Here is a 23,142-nt window from a genome sequence, read left to right on the forward strand (position 1 = left end):
AATTAATACTAATAATATATTGGATTTTTTGTTAGTTAAAAATAGTTAAGTAAAAAATTTTACAATTGACCCCACTCTCCCCTACTTAATCTCGTTTGAGGCTCCGGGATTTATTACGATGTAAGTTTTCACTTTTACATGCTTTTTCAAAGATCTTTCGTCAAGGAAGCCGCACTTAAAACGTCTCGCAACTTGAAGTAACGCTATAATTCTGAACTAAGTAAACTATCTGACCTTGTAGAATTACCTGTGCTTTAAAATGGACAAATATCTCAAATATTTTAAAAGTTACTAAACTTTTTTGAAAAATTGCCAATTTTGCGATATTTTTCCACCTAGATGAAAATTATCATAGTTATTGCCTTATTCTCAGTTTTCACAAGTTTTTATGAATCTAAATAATGCAGCATTGGAATAAATTTTTGATTTTTGAAAAATTAGACCACAAACGCTTTTTATTTTTACAAAACTGTAGCTTTTTTCCAAATTGAAGTTTTGCACCATTTTCAGAATAAGCATAGAGAACGCTGGCTTGACCTAACAGTCATAAGTAACTGTTGCAAACTCATATCAGTTATGAAAATAGCATATTGTTCGCTAAAAAAGTATAATTTCATATGACAAAGAGTATTGTGACAACAATTATTGCCTTATTCTCAGTTTTTACAACTTTTTCTGAATCTAAATAATGCAGTATTGGAATAAATTTTTGATTTTTAAAAAACTAGACCACAAACACTTTCTATTTTTACAAAACTGTAGCTTTTTTCCATATTGAAGTCTTCCGCTATTTTCAGAATAAGCATAGAGAGCGCTAGCTTGACCTGACAGTCATGAGTAACTGTTGCAAACTCATACCAGTTATGAAAATAGCATATTGTTCGCTAAAAAAGTATAATTTCATATGACAAGGAGTCATGTGACAACAATTATTGCATTATTCTCAGTTTTTACAACTTTTTCTGAATCTAAATAATGCAGTATTGGAATAAATTTTCGATTTTTAAAAAACTAGACCACAAACACTTTCTATTTTTACAAAACTGTAGCTTTTTTCCATATTGAAGTTTTGCATCATTTTCAGAATAAGTATAGAGAGCGCGTGTCTTGACCTAACACAGTCATGAGTAACTGTTGCAAACTCATAGCAGTTATGAAAATAGCATATTGTTCGCTGAAAAAGTATGATTTGATTTCATGTGACAACAGAGTCTTCAAAAAACATCTTTAAGCGGAATTGATCAACAAATAGAATTCTACATCAATCAAAATTGTTACCTCTTCTCGCTTAAGAGTGCTCAAATCTCATCTAAAGCTTTGATCTGAGCTGGATAACAATAAAAGCCTCAAATGTTTAATGATTATATCGACATTTTATCTCCAAATAATACTTGCCATCAATCGAAAGAATCACTTTGTGATATTAAGAATCTAGTAAAGGTTTCAACGGGTTTCGAGAAGGGACTAAAATTTTCGTAGAGATAGCTTATTAAGAAAGTGATTTGCCCAACTACAAAGATGTGACAAGATAAATATAAAGTCTTCAAAAAACATCTTTAAGCAGAATTGATCAACAAATAGAATTCGACATCAATCAAAATTGTTACCTCTTCTCGCTTAAGAGTGCTCAAATCTCATCTAAAGCTTTGATCTGAGCTGGATAACAATAAAAGCCTCAATTGTTTAATGATTATATCGACATTTTATTGCCAAATAGTATTTGCCATCAATCGAAAGAATCACTTTGTGATACTAAGAATCTAGTAAGGGTTTCAACGGGTTTCGAGAAGGGACTAAAATTTTCGTAGAGATAGCTTATTAAGAAAGTGATTTGCCCAATTATAAAGATGTGACAAGATGAGATAAAACATTTTTGGATAAAAAAGCGTTTTCGTCTTTAAAAAAGAACAATTATTATATTTTCCACAAAAATTATTATTAATTTTTGTTCAAATTAAATTAAATTATTCAGTATATGGATTAAAGAATATAAAGATTGATATGTTTTCATGAGCTGACATGAAGAAAAAATAAAAATAAAAATAATATTTTTAAAAACCACGTTTTTGCATTGAAGAATAATAATTAAAAAGCAAAAATTTGAAAAACGAAGAACTTGGGGAGCATGAAATACATAACAGTAATAGTATGTGTGCTCATGAGAATATGTGTATGTATATCTGTAATTGTATCTGAATGTGGATGCATATGTGGTTGTGCATGTGTATGAGTAAGAAAATGTGTCTATGTATGTGTATATGTACTGTTATGTATTTCATGCACCCCACGTTTTTCGTTTTTCAATTTTTTATTTTTTAATTATTATTCTCCACTACAAAAACGTGGTTTTTAAAAATATTATTTTGATTTTTTTTTGTACTCACTTCCAAAATCTCAATTTTTTCACTCATTGTACACAAAACTTTTCAGCTGACATGTGACACTAATTTGAAATAATCGAATCGACAACAAAAGACAATCGCGAAAACATTAATTTTTCCTTAATTTTAATTTTATTTTACTTTGTATGTCTTTTTTATCTTTATTTTTGTGCATTGTCATCTAATTCTGAATTATGTGCCAAATTTGAAATCTGTAGCCAGTCGGGAAGTTAGTTTAAAATCGATTACAAAATTCCACCCGAACAGACGTACATGATGGCAAGTTGATATAAACGTGGTAAAAAAACATTTCATCAACCCTATATAACCATTAAAGCGAACCCTATTAAGGGATTAAGGCAACATAATAATTAGTTGCGTTTTTTAAATCAATCAAGATAGCGTTTTGGGTAATAAAAACTACGATTTCCAGACAGAAAACAAAAAGATGTTTCTGTGTATTGCGGTGCAGTGGAAATCCCTTAAGCAGAATATCTATTTGAAAAAGATACATTGAAACAGGTTAATGTAAAAATATTGCCGTTAGAAAAAGTGTTACTACGTTGAATATAAGTTTTCACATTTAATTATTGAAGAAATGCATTTCACTTACCATCATGAATAGAAATAACTTTAGGCTATAAAAGTTCAAGGTATCTCACTTTTAATTGAACAAACCAAAGTGTAAAAGACACTGTTGACATTGGTTCTTTTTTTTATAGGGAGTCATGAGATTGGCGGAAGGCGGCAGAAAAACTGAATAAGTTTTTGAACAACTAAAAGCAATTTCATATCCGTTGAGCAAAACTATGACCGGAAATTTTCTTATCCATAGGATATTGATGATGAAAAATATTAAATTATGAAGGCAATTCATTAAGTATTAAAACTTCATATCAGATTAGAAGGGTAAAAAATTTTAAATATCAACTTTATAGCAAAAACAATTTTTCTTTTATTTTCTTACAATCTTTCAATAATTTTGAGAAACAGTTTTAAATATTGTATGAGTTGTAAAATTAATAATAAACCACAATGCACAGCAAGTAGACCTTTTCGTCTTTAACGTAATATATTTTATAAATGAAATACTACGAATTTGTAATTGAGTAATTTCTCTTTACTAGAAAGAATACTTTCCGTTAAATTTTCTCGTCTCCTGACTGCTATTCAAGTAAATTTAAGAGCATATTGTTTTTGCTTTCTCACTTGAACGGAAAATTAAATTCACTTCAAAGTTAATATTTTTTTTTCTTATAGTCTTCTCAAATCTGAAAGAATAACTATCGGCTAGTCACACTTCAATGCCTTGAGAGTTAAAACAAAGTTTAATAATGATTTCAATAGGTTGTAAATCTTGCTGAAATTGTAAAAATATATAATTATACTTAATTTTAGAAACCATAGAGTGATATATTGAAAAACTCCTGTTTGTTACACCTCCGTTGGTGTATTTTGTATTTGAAATTCGATTGAATTCAAAAAGTTTGATCATTTTTAAAATTTGTTGACTTAACATTTTACATATTTACCAATTTTATGATGTTTACTAGTTTTAGTGATTTAAAATTTTACGAAATATATTGTGAAAATGCTTCATTTCTATCTGACACAGATTTCGGACATAAAAAGTAAATCAGCTCAATAACTATTTATCCAAACATTAGATTAAAAGGTAATTTCAAGGCCATTCGAAGGTCCATACGAACATGGTAAATCCGAAGTTAGTAACTTTTTTTATTTATGCATAAATTTTTATGAATTAATTACTCTGATATGGACTGTTTACGAAGTCGAACGTGCACGATTTCGAGGTTAAATGAAAACAAATTCTGAACGACATATAATTTATTGCATAAAAATCATAATAAATGGTTTAAGCAAGTACTAAAAAAGTTCAATTAAGAAATGATTTTATATTTACTTCTTAAATATATAATCTACTTCTATTTTATATATTACTAGCTGAATGTCCGTTCTTTGTACGGGGAGAAAAGAAAGCATCAATATATTTGTACTGAACAACTCTACAAAATCAAGCTCAAAATTTTCAGACAAATACCAACACAAATAATGAAGTTACAATCATTCCAATGCTTTTTTTATTTATTCATTATTATTTGTTATCCTTCTTGGTTGCTTTACATTATTAGTTCAAGTAAAATGCCTTTTTAGTAATTCATTCTGTCAAAATAAAGACTAACTATATTCAATATCATTTGGCATAATTTTGTTGCTCAAGACAACTCATGATATTTAAAATTAACCACAGTCGAGCTACTTTCTACCTGTGTACTCATCTTTCTATATAATAAATCTCTCAAAAAAATGCACAGTATTGAAGTAGCTGTAATTGGCATCTAAGATATTTTGTACCTATATAAGGTTATATTTGGTATCTACTAAAACTGCACCAAGTACCATGATGCCAGTAGTGTTCATTGCTAAAATTATTATTCATTGGTGTCAATAATAATAATATGGCGACTTTTTACGATACCCTGTAACGAATAAGTACTTATTTCCATTTTTTCTTATTAGTTCATAAGTAAATTTTTTTTTATTTCATTCAGTATTTATTTCTAAAAGAGTTTTTTACCGTAGTTTCCAAATTTCTCACTCTCTCTTAAGTGAACTGAGTAACATTATTCCATTAATTTAGCATTTTAGTACACATCTTAGTATTCATCTTCAGTTAGAAATTTACCAGAATTAATATCATTCAATAATATTTTTGTTTTTATGCTTATTCTTCAAAGAATTAGCATAAAACATTTATTAATTATTATTATAACAAATTAACATTTCCATATTAATTTTGTTTTTAAGAACAAAACCTTTTTTTTTTATTTCAATTACAGTTGATTTTAAATTTTTTAGTTACATAAAAAAACTTTTTTAAAAGCATGACTATAAACAAAATAAGCGCGTTGTTTCAGATTACGTTAGAAATAAAAAGTTCGTGATGTTGTTTGCTTATGTTACGACGATCACATTGCTCAGATATACTGGCATAACAAATAAAATATAATTAAGCAGAAGAGAATGCGCTATAAACAATCATTTTTATTAAAGCTATCAGCCAACAAATATCACTGATGTTATATTTAAAATATTTGAAAAATCTATAACCGTCGTTTTTAGAAATCGTCATGGAGCGTTTGCCTTCCAATGAGGTCAACTGGGTTCGAACCCCAGCGATGGCTGGTTGATAAGAATTCCGCATCCAGGGATGACGTAATATATCCCCTGTGGTAGACGGATCATGGGTTCTAGAGTCCCCTTGCCACCAGGCTAACCGTGAGAGATTTTCGTTGTTTTCCTCTCCATGCAACGCAAATGCTTTTTAGTACCATCAAAAAGTCTTTCACGAAGGCACATGTCTTCAATTACTTGATCCAGGAGTTCCTTTGTCTTCTGGATTGGGCACAACATTATAAGGCTACGGAGTTGAACATTAGTAGACGTAAGCCCTAAAAATTGGGTCGGCTATTCAACGAGTCATTCAACGACTTGGGGTGACTTTCACCAGATTTAACGTGAAATATACATTGTATATAAAAGTTCAGATAGTTATTTTTTCTCATTAGTCCGGCCAGCAATTATTTTTTATTATATCAATGACATTGAAAGAATTAATTAATAACAATTTCATCTTTCATATAAAAGCACAGTTTAAACTCAAAACTGCATCAAATGAATAAATTGAATCTTAATCAAATTTTCAATGAATGTCACCTTTTATAACATTTTGAATGGATTTTCATTAAACCCAAGTTTTTGTCTCATCTGACCGTTTTTTGTGGCTAACTTTGAGATACATAAACTAGGATCATAAAAGGGGTTATATTAGAGAAGTTTATAGCTCTAAAAATTCCTTCGCAATCTGCATTTAAATTTGAAGAAAATCATGCAGAAGCTTAGAAATTTTTATCAGTCACAGGTGACTAGTCATTACATTTTAAATATTTTAATGATAAAATACATTCATTCAGCTACTTATATTAATTTTTTAGTATAAATTATTTGCGCAGTAAGGACAGGAAATAAATTGTTTTCGCAAGGTTCGTAAGTAGCAAGATTTATGAGGAAACAGAGGTTTTCAAATTCGTACTACATGATTCTTAAATAGTACCATTCTCAAAAATATTGTGTACTTATGATTAAGTGAATAATTGGACCACGTATTGAAATTGGCTCAGTTGTACATAGTTTAACTTAGAAAGTACTAAGACAGGTCAGGCTATTAAGCCTATTATCATTAATTATTACTTGACTAACCAGAAGACTCACCACTTAGATGTTTTTCATCGCGTTTTTCCTTTTTTTGTAATAAGGAAAATAAATTTCATCGCAACGATATTAAACCTCATTGTTTCTTACTGATTGACTCACGTATAGACTGAGGTTTTCTGCTGTTAAAAAGTCAGTTTTATTGAAGTTTGACGCATCAGGATAGAATAATTCTTTTAAGCATTGGTATCAATTGCTGTCTCATTATTATAAGCCTCAGCCACGAAGTGAGAAACTTGGTAAACTGTGATAGTTAGCTAAGTAAAGGTTATCAGCTGTTGTTCGATAGTTTGGGTAAAGTGGAGTTTAAGAGGCTTGAAACTTGACCGATTCAAAAGTTGAAGTTGATACGTGCATACGTGTAAGGCAACTACGCAACGTTTTAAACAAAGTGATATTCCAAAGGCTCTGACAATGATTTTGATAACATTAAGAATAAAATATGTTTTTATAAATATGCGATACAACTTGGTAATTTTATCTTGACACCTCAGAACATAACATAAAAACCATTTATTCGGTTAAGTTTACTTTTCAGTTTTGTATTTTTTACTAAATTCATGGTAATAAGAACTATAATTGTGAAAACTAAAACTTCCGGTAAACCGATACAATATGAACGGAAAATTTATGAAAAGAGCAGTTTAAATTCAACATATTTTGATTTTATTAACCAGAATAATAAATTATTTTTCGTTTTTCTTTTACCAGAAGTATTATTATCATACAGGACGGTAATTTTACCAGAATTTTTATTCTACATGTACCAAAACAAGAAATAGGCAAATTTTCATTACAGTCCAAAAATAAAAACATTTTATGATGATATATGTAATTGCTTAGTAAATATTTGGTTATTTTTTCCCCATCATTTATTTATAATAAGAATTATGTTATTCCTACCTCAGAGTTAAAGAATGTAAATCCGTAATTCTACTGAATTTTGGAATAAAAAAATGAAGATACTAATTTTTAAATCAATTAACTGAAGATACTTGATTTTGTTTGAAAATAAATATAAAAAAAAGCTTTTAATTTCTGAATCTGTGAGAAAATATTTTTAGGCTGTTTACTACTAATCGGTTGTTAATGTTGTCATTCGAAAAAACAAGAACTTTCAGGTACGGAAAACAGATTTCCTTTTGAGAAATGAGTACATTAAGATTCTTATAATGCAACTTTTAGTATCTCTATCATAAGCTCCTTTGAGATGTCGCATATAAAACCTTCATATAAAATTCTCTCTTAACTACATTAGCAATTTAAAATTTAAAGAGAAGAAAAAATGAGTTCCGTCGAACCAAAAATAAACTACAGAATTTCGTTTGCATAAATTTTCCATTTTGCAAAATTTTCTATTTTGCTTACAATTTAGAAAAATCGAAAATTTTCTATTTTTCTTAATTGTAAGAAAATTATGACAGAACTTTTCCCCCTGTCTATAACAGCAGCTAATCCTATCATAATTTATTTTCAGTTTAAAAAATTTTTAAAAAAATTCGGCATTTGAACTTTTACAATTAACTCTTGGATTATCTGAACTCAATAGTTTAACTTTAAATTTTCAATAGCTAATGTAGTTAGAAAATTTGCATGAAGGTTTTCTGAGGTGAAATATTGTTATCCTAAGACGGAACCCTTCAATTGTTCCAATTTATGAGTTGATCTTAATTTCAATCTTCCGTGTTCTCTGGATAAAAAAAAATGTGTTATGTTCTCCACTTTTCGAAGCGCTTTCACAGTTTTTTTTCTTTTAAACACTGTCTATGAAAATATTTTAAGGCAGTTCAATCCCGATCGATCGTTATTGTTATTAATCCAAATGTAACTAGCGCTCCCAGCACAAAAAACAAATTTGCTTTTGTGAAAAAGAGTACATTTGAACCAGATAATACAACTTCTGGCATCTCCATTAGCTCCTTTAAGGTGGAGATTTTAAATTGTTCAAACTTATGAGCAGATCTTAATTTTAGTCTTGCATGTTCTCTGGAAAAGGATAGTTTTATTTTCCTCATTTGCAGAGGTATTTCTCCAGTAAAATAAAACATTGAAACCAGACAAACTAAGTAGAACACCAAATAGAATGCGTGTTCCGCAAACACGTGCATATGGTCACCAACGTGCAAAATCAATGGTTCAGCTCCAGCTAAAAAATAAGCTATTATTGCAAAGGTATAAAATATTAGTGACAAGCAATGGCAAAAAGAGCTTAAAGAGAATGTTTCCTGAATTATTTCCAAACCGTCGAGCAAAACTAGATACCTTTTAGCAATTATGTCTTCGAGGTCAATAATATTCGATGAATTAAATGCCTTCTCCATGTCATTTAAAAATTGTGTAAAATACAATGATGTGTAACGACAACATGATACATAAAGTACTAGCATACAGTTGTTAAATATTAAAGTAGAACACTGCAATACAAAGTATTTAATAAAAAAGCAAGCATTTCCCAAATAAATATTGTCTATTTTAATGTTATACATTAAAAATGTAGCGTATGTAAGTCTTGATTCATTATTGCATAGGACACAAAACAGGATAAAATACAGAATTGGTGTTGTAAAGGCAAAATAGAACATGAGTTTTATTTTATTCTTTTCTTTCTGGTCCACATCGTCGATATATTTTCCTGAACTTATTTTCTTTATGAATTTGAACACTTTAAATATACCACGACTGTTTGCACGCAATGTATACCAAGTAAGTATTTGAAGTACATACGAAATAGTGAAAGCACAAATTGCTCTAATATCAGAGAAACCAGTGATTGCTTGAAATGTTAATAATAAGCACAAATCTATGTTTCCAAAAAGAAATAAAATTGTCAATATCAAAGAAAGAACTGATAATGATTTTGATTTTGTTTTTAAGATTCCGCATATAGTAGCACATATTTTTAAGATATATATTTCACTTTTCCTTTTATGAATTTGATTTTTCGGAAGCATTTTTAACTATTACGATTATGTTGAACAATTTCATTCATTCATTTCATGTTGAATAATTTTAATGAACATGAATCCGCTTAATTATTTTGCAAAACATAAATTTAACTGCCATTAAATTTAAGAAAAATTATAAATTTTTCAGCTTTTGGCTATATAATCTTGCTTTGCATTCTCTGTTAGTGTATAAAAATAAAAATTGAGATGTCATGTTATTTAAAAATAAGAAAAACAATGCAGTAATTTATATATTTATCAAATATTCAATAGTCAAAATACGTTTTTTCATAAAATTAATGACTAGTAGCGATGTATTTTGCAAATGCAATTATTTTTGAATTGTATCAAGCTGTTGCGAACTATTTTAATGAGTATTTGTTGACATATGTCGTAAACATATATTACATTACAGAATCATAAATATTGATATTTACATTATATGTAATGAGTATTTTATCTGCAGAATGTAGAAAATGTAAATTTAAAGGTTCTGAAATTATATTACTGCCACTAATTTTCAATAACACAGGAAATAATCACAAACAGGCACAGATATCATATTGATATTTTGAATAACATCTCATCAAAAATTCTAATTATCTTTTTAAAATGATACATTTTTATAATACTTAATTGTTGTTTTTCATATTTTACATTCTAAAAAGCATTTTTTTAAAATTATACCAAAATTTGTTTAGGAAATGAGAATCGTTGTTCTAAAATAAGAAAAAAAAACATGTCATTTTATCTTAGCTACAATTTTTTAAGTGTTAATCTAGATAGAAAAAGTTATTTGGGAAAAAAATAAAAAAACGCATCGATTATATTACACCATCACTATAATGCTGTAAATTTGCATAGGGTAAAAAAAAAAAAAAAAATTTATTTGATTTTGAGCTCCCTTTTAATTAAATACAAAATTTTATTATGATATCGTATAAGCAGGCATAGATATCGTATAATTTCTTCGGATAACATCTCATCAAAAATGGAATTTATTTCTTGAAATGACGCAATTTCATAATATTTAATTGTTGTTTTTCCTATTTTGCATTCTAAATTTTTTTTTTTTAATTCTGAAAAGTTTCTGAAAAGTTCTTTAGTTTCTGAAAAGAAAAAAAAAGCATATTATTTTATTTTAGCTGCAGTTTTTTGAGTGTTATTGAAGAGAAAAGGTAATTTGGAAAGAAGAAAAGAAAATATATCGATTTTATTTCAGTATCACTATATTGTGGTGAATCTGTGTAGGGTAGAAAAGAAATAGATGAATTTCTTCTTGTCTTTTGCTTTTCAATTTTAATTTTTTGGCAAAATACACAATTTTGATTTTTTTTCTCCAATATTTTTTGTCAACAATTTTAAACCTTTTTTTCAATGATAACTTAATACCTGAAAAATTTTTCATTTCAAACTTGTACTTTAGCATACTATAGTAGAAATAAAGCTTATACATACAATTATTTAAGAAAAAGGAAAAATTGAACGCTTAATGTTTAAATACATCCCGATTGAAATTTCGATAATGTTCTTTCAATAACGTAGAACAGTTTTTAAGCAATAATGTTCCGATAGTAAAACATTTTGTGAATAAATTTATTTTATTCATATAAATTTTACGATACTTCAAATTAAAAAAGTTAAGAACTAATAGCAGTATTTCGACTTCAAAATTTATTGCTTCATATTTCGTTATGCAACAAATAACAAAGACACTGATTAACACATAAATATTTAAAGTCACTTTCTCATATATATATGTTTAAGTATATTTCTTTATCACAACAATCATTTGACTCAGTACTAGATAATGAAATGTTTAAAGTATAATTCCTATGCATATATAATAACAATAGGCTTTTATTTTGCATTAAATGAACTAATGCACATATAATAATGGAGTTAAGTATAAATGATTGAATTCTATCTCACCTAAATGTTTAAATTCATTATATAACATCAAAATAATGTTTTTAAAAGTACTCCACCAGACACGTTTTTCTCGTGGATAAACAATTGGTGAAAATGATATCACTTGAAAAAAATCACCTTTTCGTAAATTAATAACATGTGAGTTCTCACATGAGAATTTTATCACAGTTTCGTATTTTAATTATAAAATAACTATTATATTATGCAAATGTTGAGCTGATCTTATAAAAATTTGCTAAAAAAATTGTTCATTCAAGAGGAGAAGAAATTACTTTAATTGTATATAGTTGAAATCTTAATTTTTTAAACCATAAAAATGAGCATTTTTAAAACAAATAAATTCTATAAAAATAATATTTCCCAATTTATAAACAAGAATAATTGCCAGAGATCTCTTATAATAATTGACGAAAGAAAAATTTATCTGAAAACTTTTCTTTATGGAGTCCCTATTTGATGCATAATTGCAAAGTATAAGCCGTTTCGTAAATAGCTAACATTAGTTAATCAAGTGATCGGAATATTTCTTTTTTCTTTGCATTTTTCTGAACAATCATAACTATTTACCAGACTATTTGATGACTACTTACCTCTACCAGATTCAGAGCCATTCGTATAGTTGAATAATTCTAACTTCTAAATTAAATTTTTCAAGTTTCGCGATGCTGAATAAAGGGCAGTAAGTTAAATTTGATTGTTCTCATAATTGTTTACAGAGACGCACACAGAAGGGACATGGTAGTATTTTTTTTATCAAAGCTATCCCATTTAAATTCCTTTGGTTAAAAGATAATAGAAGTATTTTCTTTGGGAAACTGGTTGATAAGTATTTTAGTTGATAAAAAACTTTTTGAAAGGAAATGCGAATATACATTTTAAGATTATATATGTTACCGGCAAAGTTTGAAATCTGGCATTCTACAGAATTCCTAGGCATTGTATATAATGCCTAAAACTAGCAGGCAATGTATGAAACGATTTATATTTCACACATTTCCTAGGCATTCTATAAAATGCCAAATGAGAAATCGGCAAAGTATAAAATGCATCTCCGATTCGTTTCGTAATGTAAGGAAATGTAATTCAAAATGTGGCCATGTGGCAACAAGTAGGTTAATTTCTTATTCTTTTATACGAAATTTTGTTTCCCTTAATAAGAAAGGCATAAATTATGTTTTATACAACTTTAATTTTTCCTTACGGATTTTGAATAAATTTTTTTAATGGAACTCTCATTATTTTTTCAGAATAAGATTTTTGTTTTTGAGAAATGCACACTATTTACATAAAAACCTCACCAGAACGTTTTTTTTCATACTTTGAATAAATAGCATTTGTCATTCTGTAGAATGCCTAGGTGTTATATACAATGTCGAGGGAAAGTATGTAATACTTCTCATATTTCATACCTGGACTAAAAACATCCGACATTATATACAATGACTAGGCATCTATATATATATATATATATATTTCTCTTACACGGCGACAAGAAAAAGCCTTATTACAACTCCCCGAATGGCAACGCTAGAAAATCAACCAATGATTGCCGCTGAAAATGTCACATGCCAAATCTAGCTCAGGTGGCTCAACATATAGCGATTTTAAAAACGGAAACTGAAATATTCACCCTATCAGCTGTGGCAATCTCATACTATTAAGCTAGGCAGAAGTGAGTAGTCTTTGTCGATAGATCTCTATTTTAGTATTTTGTTGAAAGCGCTTTTTTTCACGAATTTATATAAAACGAATTTACTTGATGATTTTTGATTTATATCACGAATTTATTTTTTTTATTATTGTTATTAGCTATTCATTGAAAAATGAGTCTCAGTTGTGCTGTTACGCCTTAAGATTTTATACTATAGCACATTTCTAATCGGTTTAACGAATTACATGTCATTTATTTTATTCAAATTTATTTTAATGACTTAGTATTTACTAAAAAGATGTACTTTTTTTAAAAAAGAAAGTAGTTATATGGATTTGAATGATTGTTTGAAATTCTTAGAATTTCGTGCATTTGCAATGTACCTAAGTTAGTAGTGAGCGAAATGATCTTGGTTTGAGAAGCAAACCATATAAGATTGCGTTGCAATTTTGGGGGGTTGGCGAGCGCCAGCAATGAGGGGGCACTGCCCACTAGTTCTATAGAATGCCGGCGTTTCATACTTTGCCAGTAACATATACAAAGATTAAAATAGATCAATAGTCTCATTTCATTTACAACTGCCTCAATCTTGAGCGATGAATGGTTTTGGCGTATTTAGCATTTAAAAAAAAGATAAACTAAAGAATTGTGGGACCAAAAATTATCTAAAATGATTATATCGTTACTAAATTATCACTTTTTTTTTCAAAATCTACATTCTTACGCTAATAAAACAACAAAAATAAATACATTAAATTTTAAAAGGTATTCGAATCTTTTTCATAGACAATATTAAAGCATACAATGGCTTTATACATTCAAATTTGTTTATTTCTACTTTTATTGAAGGTCTATTTGTAGGTCATTGAGTTTTTGTTGTGCTAACAACGTGACATAGCAACAAAATGCAAGTTGTTTGAAATTTATTTTTTAAAAATGTTTTTTTTTCCGCGTGATTATTCCAGACTGATACTGCTAAGGATCTCAATCACGCACTTACTATTTCCGGTGAGCGTGATGTGATAGATAAATCTGGTCATAGCGCTTCTTTCCAATATTTATGTCTAACCGTTATGATTTCTGAGAGCAAACTATTGCAACATCAACAATTTTTTTCCATATTTTAAATTTTTTTTTTCATTTTCAGATTGTAGAATACACGATTATTTTTAAGATTTTACTCGGTAAGTACCTTTTTCATAATTTAAATAATCAGGAATGAATGGGAATGAAATAATAAAAGGTCATTTAAATGTTTATCATAATTTAATTTGAATTAATATAATTTGAGAACAAGGTCCTAGTGATTACGTATAAAATAATTAAAAAAATTCTATACTCTTTAGTTAGCCAAATGCAAGGAAATTCAACTAGTTTTAAAAATTTTATTTCATTTTTATATGTTTAAAGAATAAATGAAATAACAAATATTTAAAAAAAATTGGTGGGGATCTAAATATTTTGGCGAATTTTCGCTTACGCTTGACTAACCGAAAAGTGCCTAAATTCTTATCTTAAAATTGTCGCAAATCATGTTCGTCATAACTCTACCTACACTGGCAGAAACATAAGCAATAACTACTTGCAACTTTAAGTCAATACCTTTTTGAGTATCCCCTTCTTTTTAAATCCTCTCTCAGCCCATTTGGCATTGATTTATATCATAAAATTGCCGCAAAGTAATATTGTCGCAACTAGCTGGACGGAATATGAAGTTGGTTTGGCATGTAGTTGGTTGTAAAGCAGCCATAGCATTCCAACGAACACCGTGTGTGCTGAGAAACATTATCCTGTTAAAAACAAATATCAAGTCCCAAATTTTATATTGAGTACGTTCGAACTATTCAATTTTGTCACTTCTTGAATCAATGAATTCCAGATTACCAACCTCGCTTCCTTCCATGCACCCCAGACATGCGACACCTCTTTCATGCCAGAGAATCAAAAAGATATTAACTAACTTGAGCTTTGTGCAGTGTTTTCCAAACAAATCTCCGTCTTTTGATGCAAAAAATAAAAAAATTTCATTTATTTAAGTGTCATTTTATTTAAGTGTTCGTTGGCTAAGCTTATCTCTTAACTTTCATCACTCAATAGATGAGTAGACAATTTACGCCGCCAAATGTAATAACGTAATTCAGATCTAAAATTTGACTTGTAATCTATTGATAATAATCTTGGTTTACCTTTTTTCATGCTATGTCAATAAGTATTTGAAGTATTTCTTTCTTTATAATGCCTTGATGCAGGCATATTTGTGTTTTGTTATTTTAATTTATTACTAGACGATGTAACAGTAAAATTTATGTCTCTGTCCACTTTTGAAACCTGATTTTCAGGTTCAAATCCTTCCAAAATTCAGGTTCAAACCCTTGATAAGAAAAAAGTACCATTCAGAAATTCTTGAGATTCATCATGCACAATAAAATATGCATTCATATTACATTAATTTTACAACGCAGTTCATCAATAACGCTCGTTAGCTCCGTATTTTTTTCGATATATTCTTTGAAAAGAACCCAAGAGAGATCAAATGGGATAACTTCTCCAAATACAACAAAAGACTTGAATATAAACTGGATTTCAAATTAAAATTTAAGGTAAAAATGCTGTTTACAGACCAAAATAATAAATAAACAAATAAAAAGGCTTGAAAATCAATATGTCGATGTAATTAAAAACAAATTATGTTTGAATCTTTCAAACAAGTTGGAAAAGAAATTAAGAGAGAACTCGTTAACCACTATCTATCTATCTATCTATTTCCAGCTACTTTTGAAGCATCTTCTTATAGCCCAATAAACGTATATAAAACTCAGATTTCATAAAATGACGTGCACCGTCACAATTTCTTAACCTTTTTGCGCGTAATCGGCATATTGTTATCAGCCTGCGAACTGTCCGGCTTCTTGGGAAACATTTTCAAATAATTGTCATAATAGCATCGTTAAAATTCAGATTTTATAAAATTTCGAAGATAAAACTACAATATAGTAAATGGCAATGTGTAAGGATCCTCAAAACTGCTCGACTTTTTCAAATAATTGACCAAAGTAACATAAACAGAAATTCAGATTTTATAAAATGGCACTAGTGCAGTCACATTTCATTAGTCTTTTAGGTTATCCGGCAGGTGGTCATCAGAATAAGAACTCTCCGGCTACTTGGGAAACATCTTAATAGTTGCCTAAGTAACATTCATAAAATACATATTTTTTTTTTTAAGTAACGTAAGTACGATCCCATTTTAAAAATACTTACCCTATGTTATCTACCAAGACAACGCGACTCACATTTCATGTAAGCCAATTGTTCTTACCTGCCGTAGTTTACTAGCGCAAAAATATTTTCAGCCCTTATATTTTGATGTAAAGGTCTGGCGTTCACGGAGTTTTGAACTATAACTGGATAAAAAGAAATTAACTAGTATACAAGCGTAACATTACAATAACAATAGATTGATTAAAGTAACAAAACAAATCAGATCTGGGAAAATTACACTTTCAAATATGGGATAAAAATTTTTATTTAAGACTAATTTTGAACTCCAAATTAACAAAGGAAAGTAGATGACGATTTAAGAAAACAAAGTTTATAGAAGCAAAATTGTTGGAGAGCATCATTACATGTCTTTACATTACATGTCTACATGTCATTACATGTTACAATAATATTAAATTATATACATATCTTGTTAGCTGATTTGTACAAAATATTTTTGAAATATTTATAACATATGAGAACTATTAAAACATTTATAAAACAGATATTTATTAAAACAGTAATATTAATATTTATTAAAATAGATAAAACGTATATTAATTTCAATTATTGTTAACTTAGAATCCTATTCGACAATGTCTTGAAAAAAAACACTATTTACAAAATTCAAAAAGTTCCTAGAAATTTCGGGGCCTTGGAACCAGTTCTCTCAGACCTTATGATGACTTAATTTGACCCTGATTGCAAAAATATTTCCCTTTGTGGCATGTTATTTATGCTCAGAGAAATATGATGAATACTAAATTTTTCTTTTCAAGGTTTAATCAAGGAGTAAAAATGAAGCATGTCGGCGACGAAACCTTCTCGCAAGTTTATTCCGTGTTACGTGTGCAATCGGCTTTATACTCTTCACTCCTTGAAATTTCACGAGCCTAACTGCTTGATTAGGTGGAGAGCTGAAAATGAGAAGAAACCTATAAAAGAAAGATTAAGAACACCTCAGAAAACTGGATATGACGATGGTTACTCGAACAGTTCTGATGAGGAGGACAAAACGGAATCATACAAGTAAGTGCCAAATCTTTAAAGGAGACGTGAATGTGTGACATGAAAATTTATTTTCTGTCATTTGTCAATTTCCAGTCATGCTTAAAGTGGTTAAACTAACTTGCTATATAGATGAAGCTAAAACGTAACCACTTCACGAGATACAAATTAAGTAAAAAGGGCTGTAATGGTACATGCAATTAGAAACAAATACTACCGAACAGTATGTGTACGAACAATGCTCTTTTATTCCCAAAAGTAAATATATTAAGCATATGATTAGCCAATTGCTCTGAGAAGACGCTTCACGCACGTCTAGATGCTTTTTGTTAAAAAATTTCTAACGGCGTGCTGTACACGTCATCAAACAATTAACACAGAAATAAAAAAGATGTTCTTGGTTCGTATGACAGAAATAAAATATATTGTTTTGATTTAAGAAAAGCAACGAACACTTAACGTCTCGTACTGAATTGCAGTAAATATGTAAGTTCATCTATAAATTTCTTGTCTACGAAGTTGGTTTAAAGACCTTTAAAAACCCTCCTGAAACAAACATTGCCGCTATTGATGAGAGATAGTTTTTTAAGGCCAGGCAGTTGCCTGAACGTTATTTCTGAGTAAGCTTTAGCCTAGAAAAACACGAAAACAGCGTTCTAAACCAGGTGTTTCCAACTTACATGAGGCCGGGGACCACAATTAAAAACACAAATCAGATGGTGGGCCGCAACTTTATCAAAATTTTATGTAGGACTCTCTTATGTTTGAAGGAACATTAAATATTACTGTCAGATTTTAACAAGTAGTACAAAACAAAGGTATTGAATTACAAATTAAAATAAGACGTAGATTTTTAAAAATATTTAATTGCATATTAAAAAATACTGGCTACAATAACTTTAATGTTCACCTATGTATTAAACAATTAATGTGCAACAGATATCTAATTGTCAAGATATAAAACTTTAAAAAGGTTAGTATTAAAACTTACATAGTAGCACACAAAATGTTCAATGAGAAAATTGAGGTTTGTCTGCTGCAACTACCAGAGAATAGATATTTACATTTTAAATTTAAAATTTACAAATGTGTGAGCAAATATTTTCAAAAAGTTAAATCGGAGAATTTCTTCGAGAAAATTTCTATTCGGTTTCAAAAAGTTAAATCGGAGAATTTCTTCGGGAAAATTTCTATACACACATGCTAAATTATATTTACAAAATACAAAAAAAAATGAAATAAGAAAGAGCAACATACACGATTACTTTTGTATTTGAATAAATATTTTCTAGGATGCAAAACCTGAGAAATAAATTTTTTTGCACCGTTGGTATGTTAAATTTCACAGAAACGAAGAAATTAGGTTTTTATTAATGAGAAAAGTATTTTAACCCATACAGATTTTTTACGAAAATTGTCCGACAAAAAATGACAACTAATATACTTTAGTTCGTTGGTCACAAAAAAAGCTTCACAGGCCGGATGCGGCCCCCGGGCCTTCAGTTAGAAACCACTGTTCTAAACCATTCGACGTCATTAAAGGACGGATAGTAGATGGCTTTATATTAGTCAGACAAAAACTTCTAGGTTTATGCGGGACTTCAACACACTAGAAAATTTGTTTTCCATTTCGGGTTGCTACATCGGTGAAAAGATTTCCACGCTTCTCTAACCATCCGCTAAATGTCTGGATACGGAGGACAATTACACAGAAAAGTAACTATGTGGGCACTATAACTTTGAAATAAATTACTTTTTTCCTTTTACTCTTGTATATTTCCTAAACCCTGCGAATCATGCAAAACTTTTGTTTGCATAGTATATTTACAGTACCACTCGCATGGCTACAGCCAATAGTAGTTTTCTTCTGATGTAACCAAATTAGTTATAATGCTACAAGAAAAGTTTGCAAGCTAAATCAACTGAGAGACTGAAAGAGGTGGAAAGAGAGGGATCAAACCTTTATCAGAATAAAACATGTTACAATAATATAACAAATATCAGTATAACAAATTTAACAAGAATAAATAGTAAAACCAATTAATCCTCGAGTTTCATCTTCGAGATGGTTCTAAAAATGCATCATAAGCTGCAATTTTACATAAAGTTTAGTATAAAAGTACATTTAACTTATTTACTTTATAATAATTGTAAATGGACAATAAGTTAGATATTGTTTTAAATATGTTCATCAAAAATTATATCGTAATAAGTTAATGACATCAGATTACTTGATAATAGAGGAACATCGTTTTTACTTTTAAGCTGTTAAATTTCGATTACTCACCGAAATCAAAAAGATAATAGCGGGGAATTATACTAAGAATGGATAAAAAAAAATAATTATTAAAAGTAAATATCATTGGATAAGGAATAAATAAATATATTACCTACAAAAATTACCTTTATAACTGCATTGATTTTGCGCTGATAACAACGAAAGACTCCTGATATCCTCAGTTCACTAATTATTCATTTCATGTTTATCATGAACCACAAAAATCTCACCCAATACGAGATCTCCATAATTCTTTTTTTTTTTTATCATTTGGAATGTTTCAGGTGAACATTCTGATCTACGTTAACCGCAAGCTCTAAACGAATTGATCATCCTTCTCTGGCAATCGAATCTGGTATATATTAGTGGGAAGCAAGAGCTATTCCCAGATCTCGCTGATATTTCTTAATTTACCATTAGCATTAAGCAGCCAATCTATATCCTATTTTCAACCATTAATGCTCAACTTCATCCGTTCAACCATTGAGGATATTTTATTTGTATCGATCTGCCTTCGCTGGGATTCGTACCTGGGTTGCCTCATTGGCAGGCGAGGGCTCTATCAGAGCTAACGCGGTTCGCCCTTAATACACTCATGGACAAAAAAATTAGCGCACCAAGAAGGAGTCGTCAAAATGATACGAAATTTTACATACGTAATGACTACTTTGATATAAGTAAATGATTAGAAAATCAAAGAAAAAGGATAATTTATTTTAGAGAAAAATGCAAAAGAACGGAGGAGTTAATACCCCTTTGGATCCCCTCTAGCTCGAATACACAATGTGATACGATCGGGCATTGAGGCATACAAGTTCTGTATGATGTCTTGAGACATTTCGTTCCATATTTGATGTAACATTGCCTTTAGTTCGTTCAAACTCGGAGGATGCCCAACTCGCCGTCCCAAATGATCCCAGATATGCTCGATTGGAGACAAATTTGGGGATCGGGCAGGTCAAGGAAGGGTAGTAACAATACGGAGACAGTCTTGTGACTCCCTTGCCGCATGAGGCCGAGCATTGTCTTGTTGAAAAATGGCTCCTGGCAGCCGCTGCATGAGTGGCAACGCATGTGGTTGGAGGATTTCATGGACATACCGCTGGGCTGTCATGGTGCCACGGAACAATACTAGGGGTGACCGTGTATTGCAGGCAATGGCAGCCCATACCATCACACCAGCTGTGAGAGTGGTTTGTCGCTGTAAAGCAAAGGCAGGATTGAGGCGTTCAACACACGAACACGATAGTCATCACTGCTGAGATTTAATCTGGATTCGTCGCTAAAGACGACCTGGTTCCATTCCGCTGCAGTCCAGTTCCAAAACTCCAAACCGAGGCGTCGATGGGTGGGCGCGATTATTTCTTGGTGGGCTAATTTTTTTGTCCATGAGTGTATATAGTCAAATTTATTTTCCGCCCAATTAGGGATATTGTCGAGGTGAGCCGAGCGCAGTTTGCGGATCGACCAGCCATCGCTGGATTTTGAGCCACAGCCTCTTCAAAGAGAGGCGAGAGCTCTATCCTATGAGCCACCCCGACTCAATCGGTATTTTTTGCATTTTCATTTTTAATACATATAATTTGCAAGTTAGTTTTCTTGCAGAAAAATACATCGACCTGGAACTAGAACACTTTCGAGTCCAACGCCAAATATCATCCATCCTGTCATTTCCCCGCCTTCTAATATTGCCAAATCTGAATCCACTTCCATGACAAAAAATGCTCATCAATCTTCCATCAATAGTCAATCGCCAATCAAAATAAGTAGAGAAAGTACAGGTGATTACTCAATTCTTTCAGTATTTAATTTTTATAAGAGTACACATCGAATGTTTTTAAAACAAACTTAATATGAAACTAAAATTGTTTGAAAAAAAAATTTCTATGAAGATTTCTCTATTATGTTTTAATGGAATTATGCTGTGAGATTAGTCAATAAATGAACATTCGTAGACGAAATCAGGAATTATAATTATGAAAAGGTTACATACGTTTTTGTAGTGAAATACTCTTATTTTTGACCCTTGAAATATCCTTATTGTTGATTTTTTTTTAAATTAATTTTGTATAAATCGCTTGGTTTCAAAATTATCTTACTTCATTTCTATCAGTACTGTCTCCCCTTTTTTTTATAACATTATTCATCACTTTTTTTCGTTTCATTGTCAAAAATAAAACTATTTCGAATATAGAGTACAAAACATAAAAACTAATTTAATTTAAAAATTCAATATTTTAAAATAATTACGGGTCACGCTTCTTTTCAAAAAAATTTTGTTTATTATTCAGTGGTTTAAATCGGCATTTCCTTCATTGCAGTTCTATAATGAATATCAAAACTTTATCATAACATTATTTTCAGCTAGTGTTCAAGCATTTATTTTCACGATTTTCATTAGTAAAGTGTTCTAAGAGCATCGAATCATTCAAATGAAAAAATAAATATTTATTCAATTAAATATATCTTTTATTAATTTCATTAATTTTTAAAATATTATACTGTGCTAACTGTTTTTGACGCCATGCTTTGTCACCTTCCAAAATTATCTCGTACAACATATAAACTTTAATGGTAGTAACTGAGCGAGTCGAATGCACGGCACAACCGCATTTAAATATTCTAATTCTCCCACCCCTCCGCCAATCCTAATAGCTTAATTAGTTTTAAACAATATATGAACCAAATTTTTTCATCATCTTGCTGTTGCTTGCGGCTTCTTTTACCAGCTCAGAAATACTTTGATTTCAATGCTAACTATTTTCCGGAGATGTTCGCAATATTGTCAACGTTCTTTATGTATTGAATTTTAATAATAATTTAACATCTGTCCGATAGCGATTAACCACCGTAAGTATGCATTCGGGGCTTTCTACGTAGTGGATGGCAAAAGTATTAAAATTATTTCCATCTCTGTCACAAAGATAGAAAATTTAACCCAATACTCTATTACGTTCAATATTAAGTAATATATATAAATACTAGTGGGCTGCGCCCCCTGCTCGTTAACGCTCGCCAACCCCCGAAAATTGCTACGCAATCTTATACGGTTTGGTTCGCAAACCAAGCTCGCTTCGCTCGCTACTAACTTAGGTACAGTGCAAATGCACAAATTTCTAAGAATTCAAAACAATCATTCAAATCCATATGACAACTTTTTTTTTAAAAAAAAAGTACATCTTTTTAGTAAATACTAAGTCATTAAAATAAATTTGAATTCAAATAAATGACATGTAATTCGTTAAACCCCTTAGAAATGTGCTATAGTATAATTCGTGATATAAATCAAAAATTGTCAAATAAATTCGTAATATATAAATTCGTGAAAAAAAGCGCTTTCGACAAAATACTAAAATAGAGATCTATCGACAAAGACTTTTTTTGGTGCCGTAG

The 23,142-nt window shown here is 29.8% G+C and overlaps 2 protein-coding genes across 4 annotated transcripts in view; one reads left to right on the plus strand and one right to left on the minus strand.

Moving 5' to 3' along the window:
- LOC107455093 (multiple epidermal growth factor-like domains protein 11) overlaps positions 1–12,273 on the minus strand; it is a 55,044-nt gene extending 42,771 nt beyond the window's left edge. For 2 of the 3 annotated variants that reach the window (XM_043051244.2, XM_043051243.2), the window contains exon 1: positions 12,142–12,273. In XM_043051244.2, coding sequence (XP_042907178.1) covers positions 12,142–12,162 — 21 coding nt within the window. In that variant the 5' untranslated portion in view covers positions 12,163–12,273. Of the gene's footprint in view, positions 1–2,994; positions 3,149–12,141 lie in introns of those variants that run through there. The other variant, XM_043051245.2, reaches the window with a different exon arrangement.
- A 1,937-nt stretch (positions 12,274–14,210) lies between these two features.
- LOC107455096 (zinc finger protein 474) overlaps positions 14,211–23,142 on the plus strand; it is a 28,438-nt gene continuing 19,506 nt past the window's right edge. The window contains exons 1-3 of the mRNA XM_016072538.3: positions 14,211–14,386; positions 17,243–17,492; positions 21,355–21,530. Of these exons, the coding sequence (XP_015928024.1) occupies positions 17,269–17,492; positions 21,355–21,530 (400 nt within the window). The 5' untranslated portion in view covers positions 14,211–14,386; positions 17,243–17,268. The remainder of the gene's footprint in view (positions 14,387–17,242; positions 17,493–21,354; positions 21,531–23,142) is intronic.

This window comes from Parasteatoda tepidariorum, chromosome 7 (genome assembly GCF_043381705.1).
Source record: "Parasteatoda tepidariorum isolate YZ-2023 chromosome 7, CAS_Ptep_4.0, whole genome shotgun sequence".
Classification (NCBI taxonomy): domain Eukaryota; kingdom Metazoa; phylum Arthropoda; class Arachnida; order Araneae; family Theridiidae; genus Parasteatoda; species Parasteatoda tepidariorum.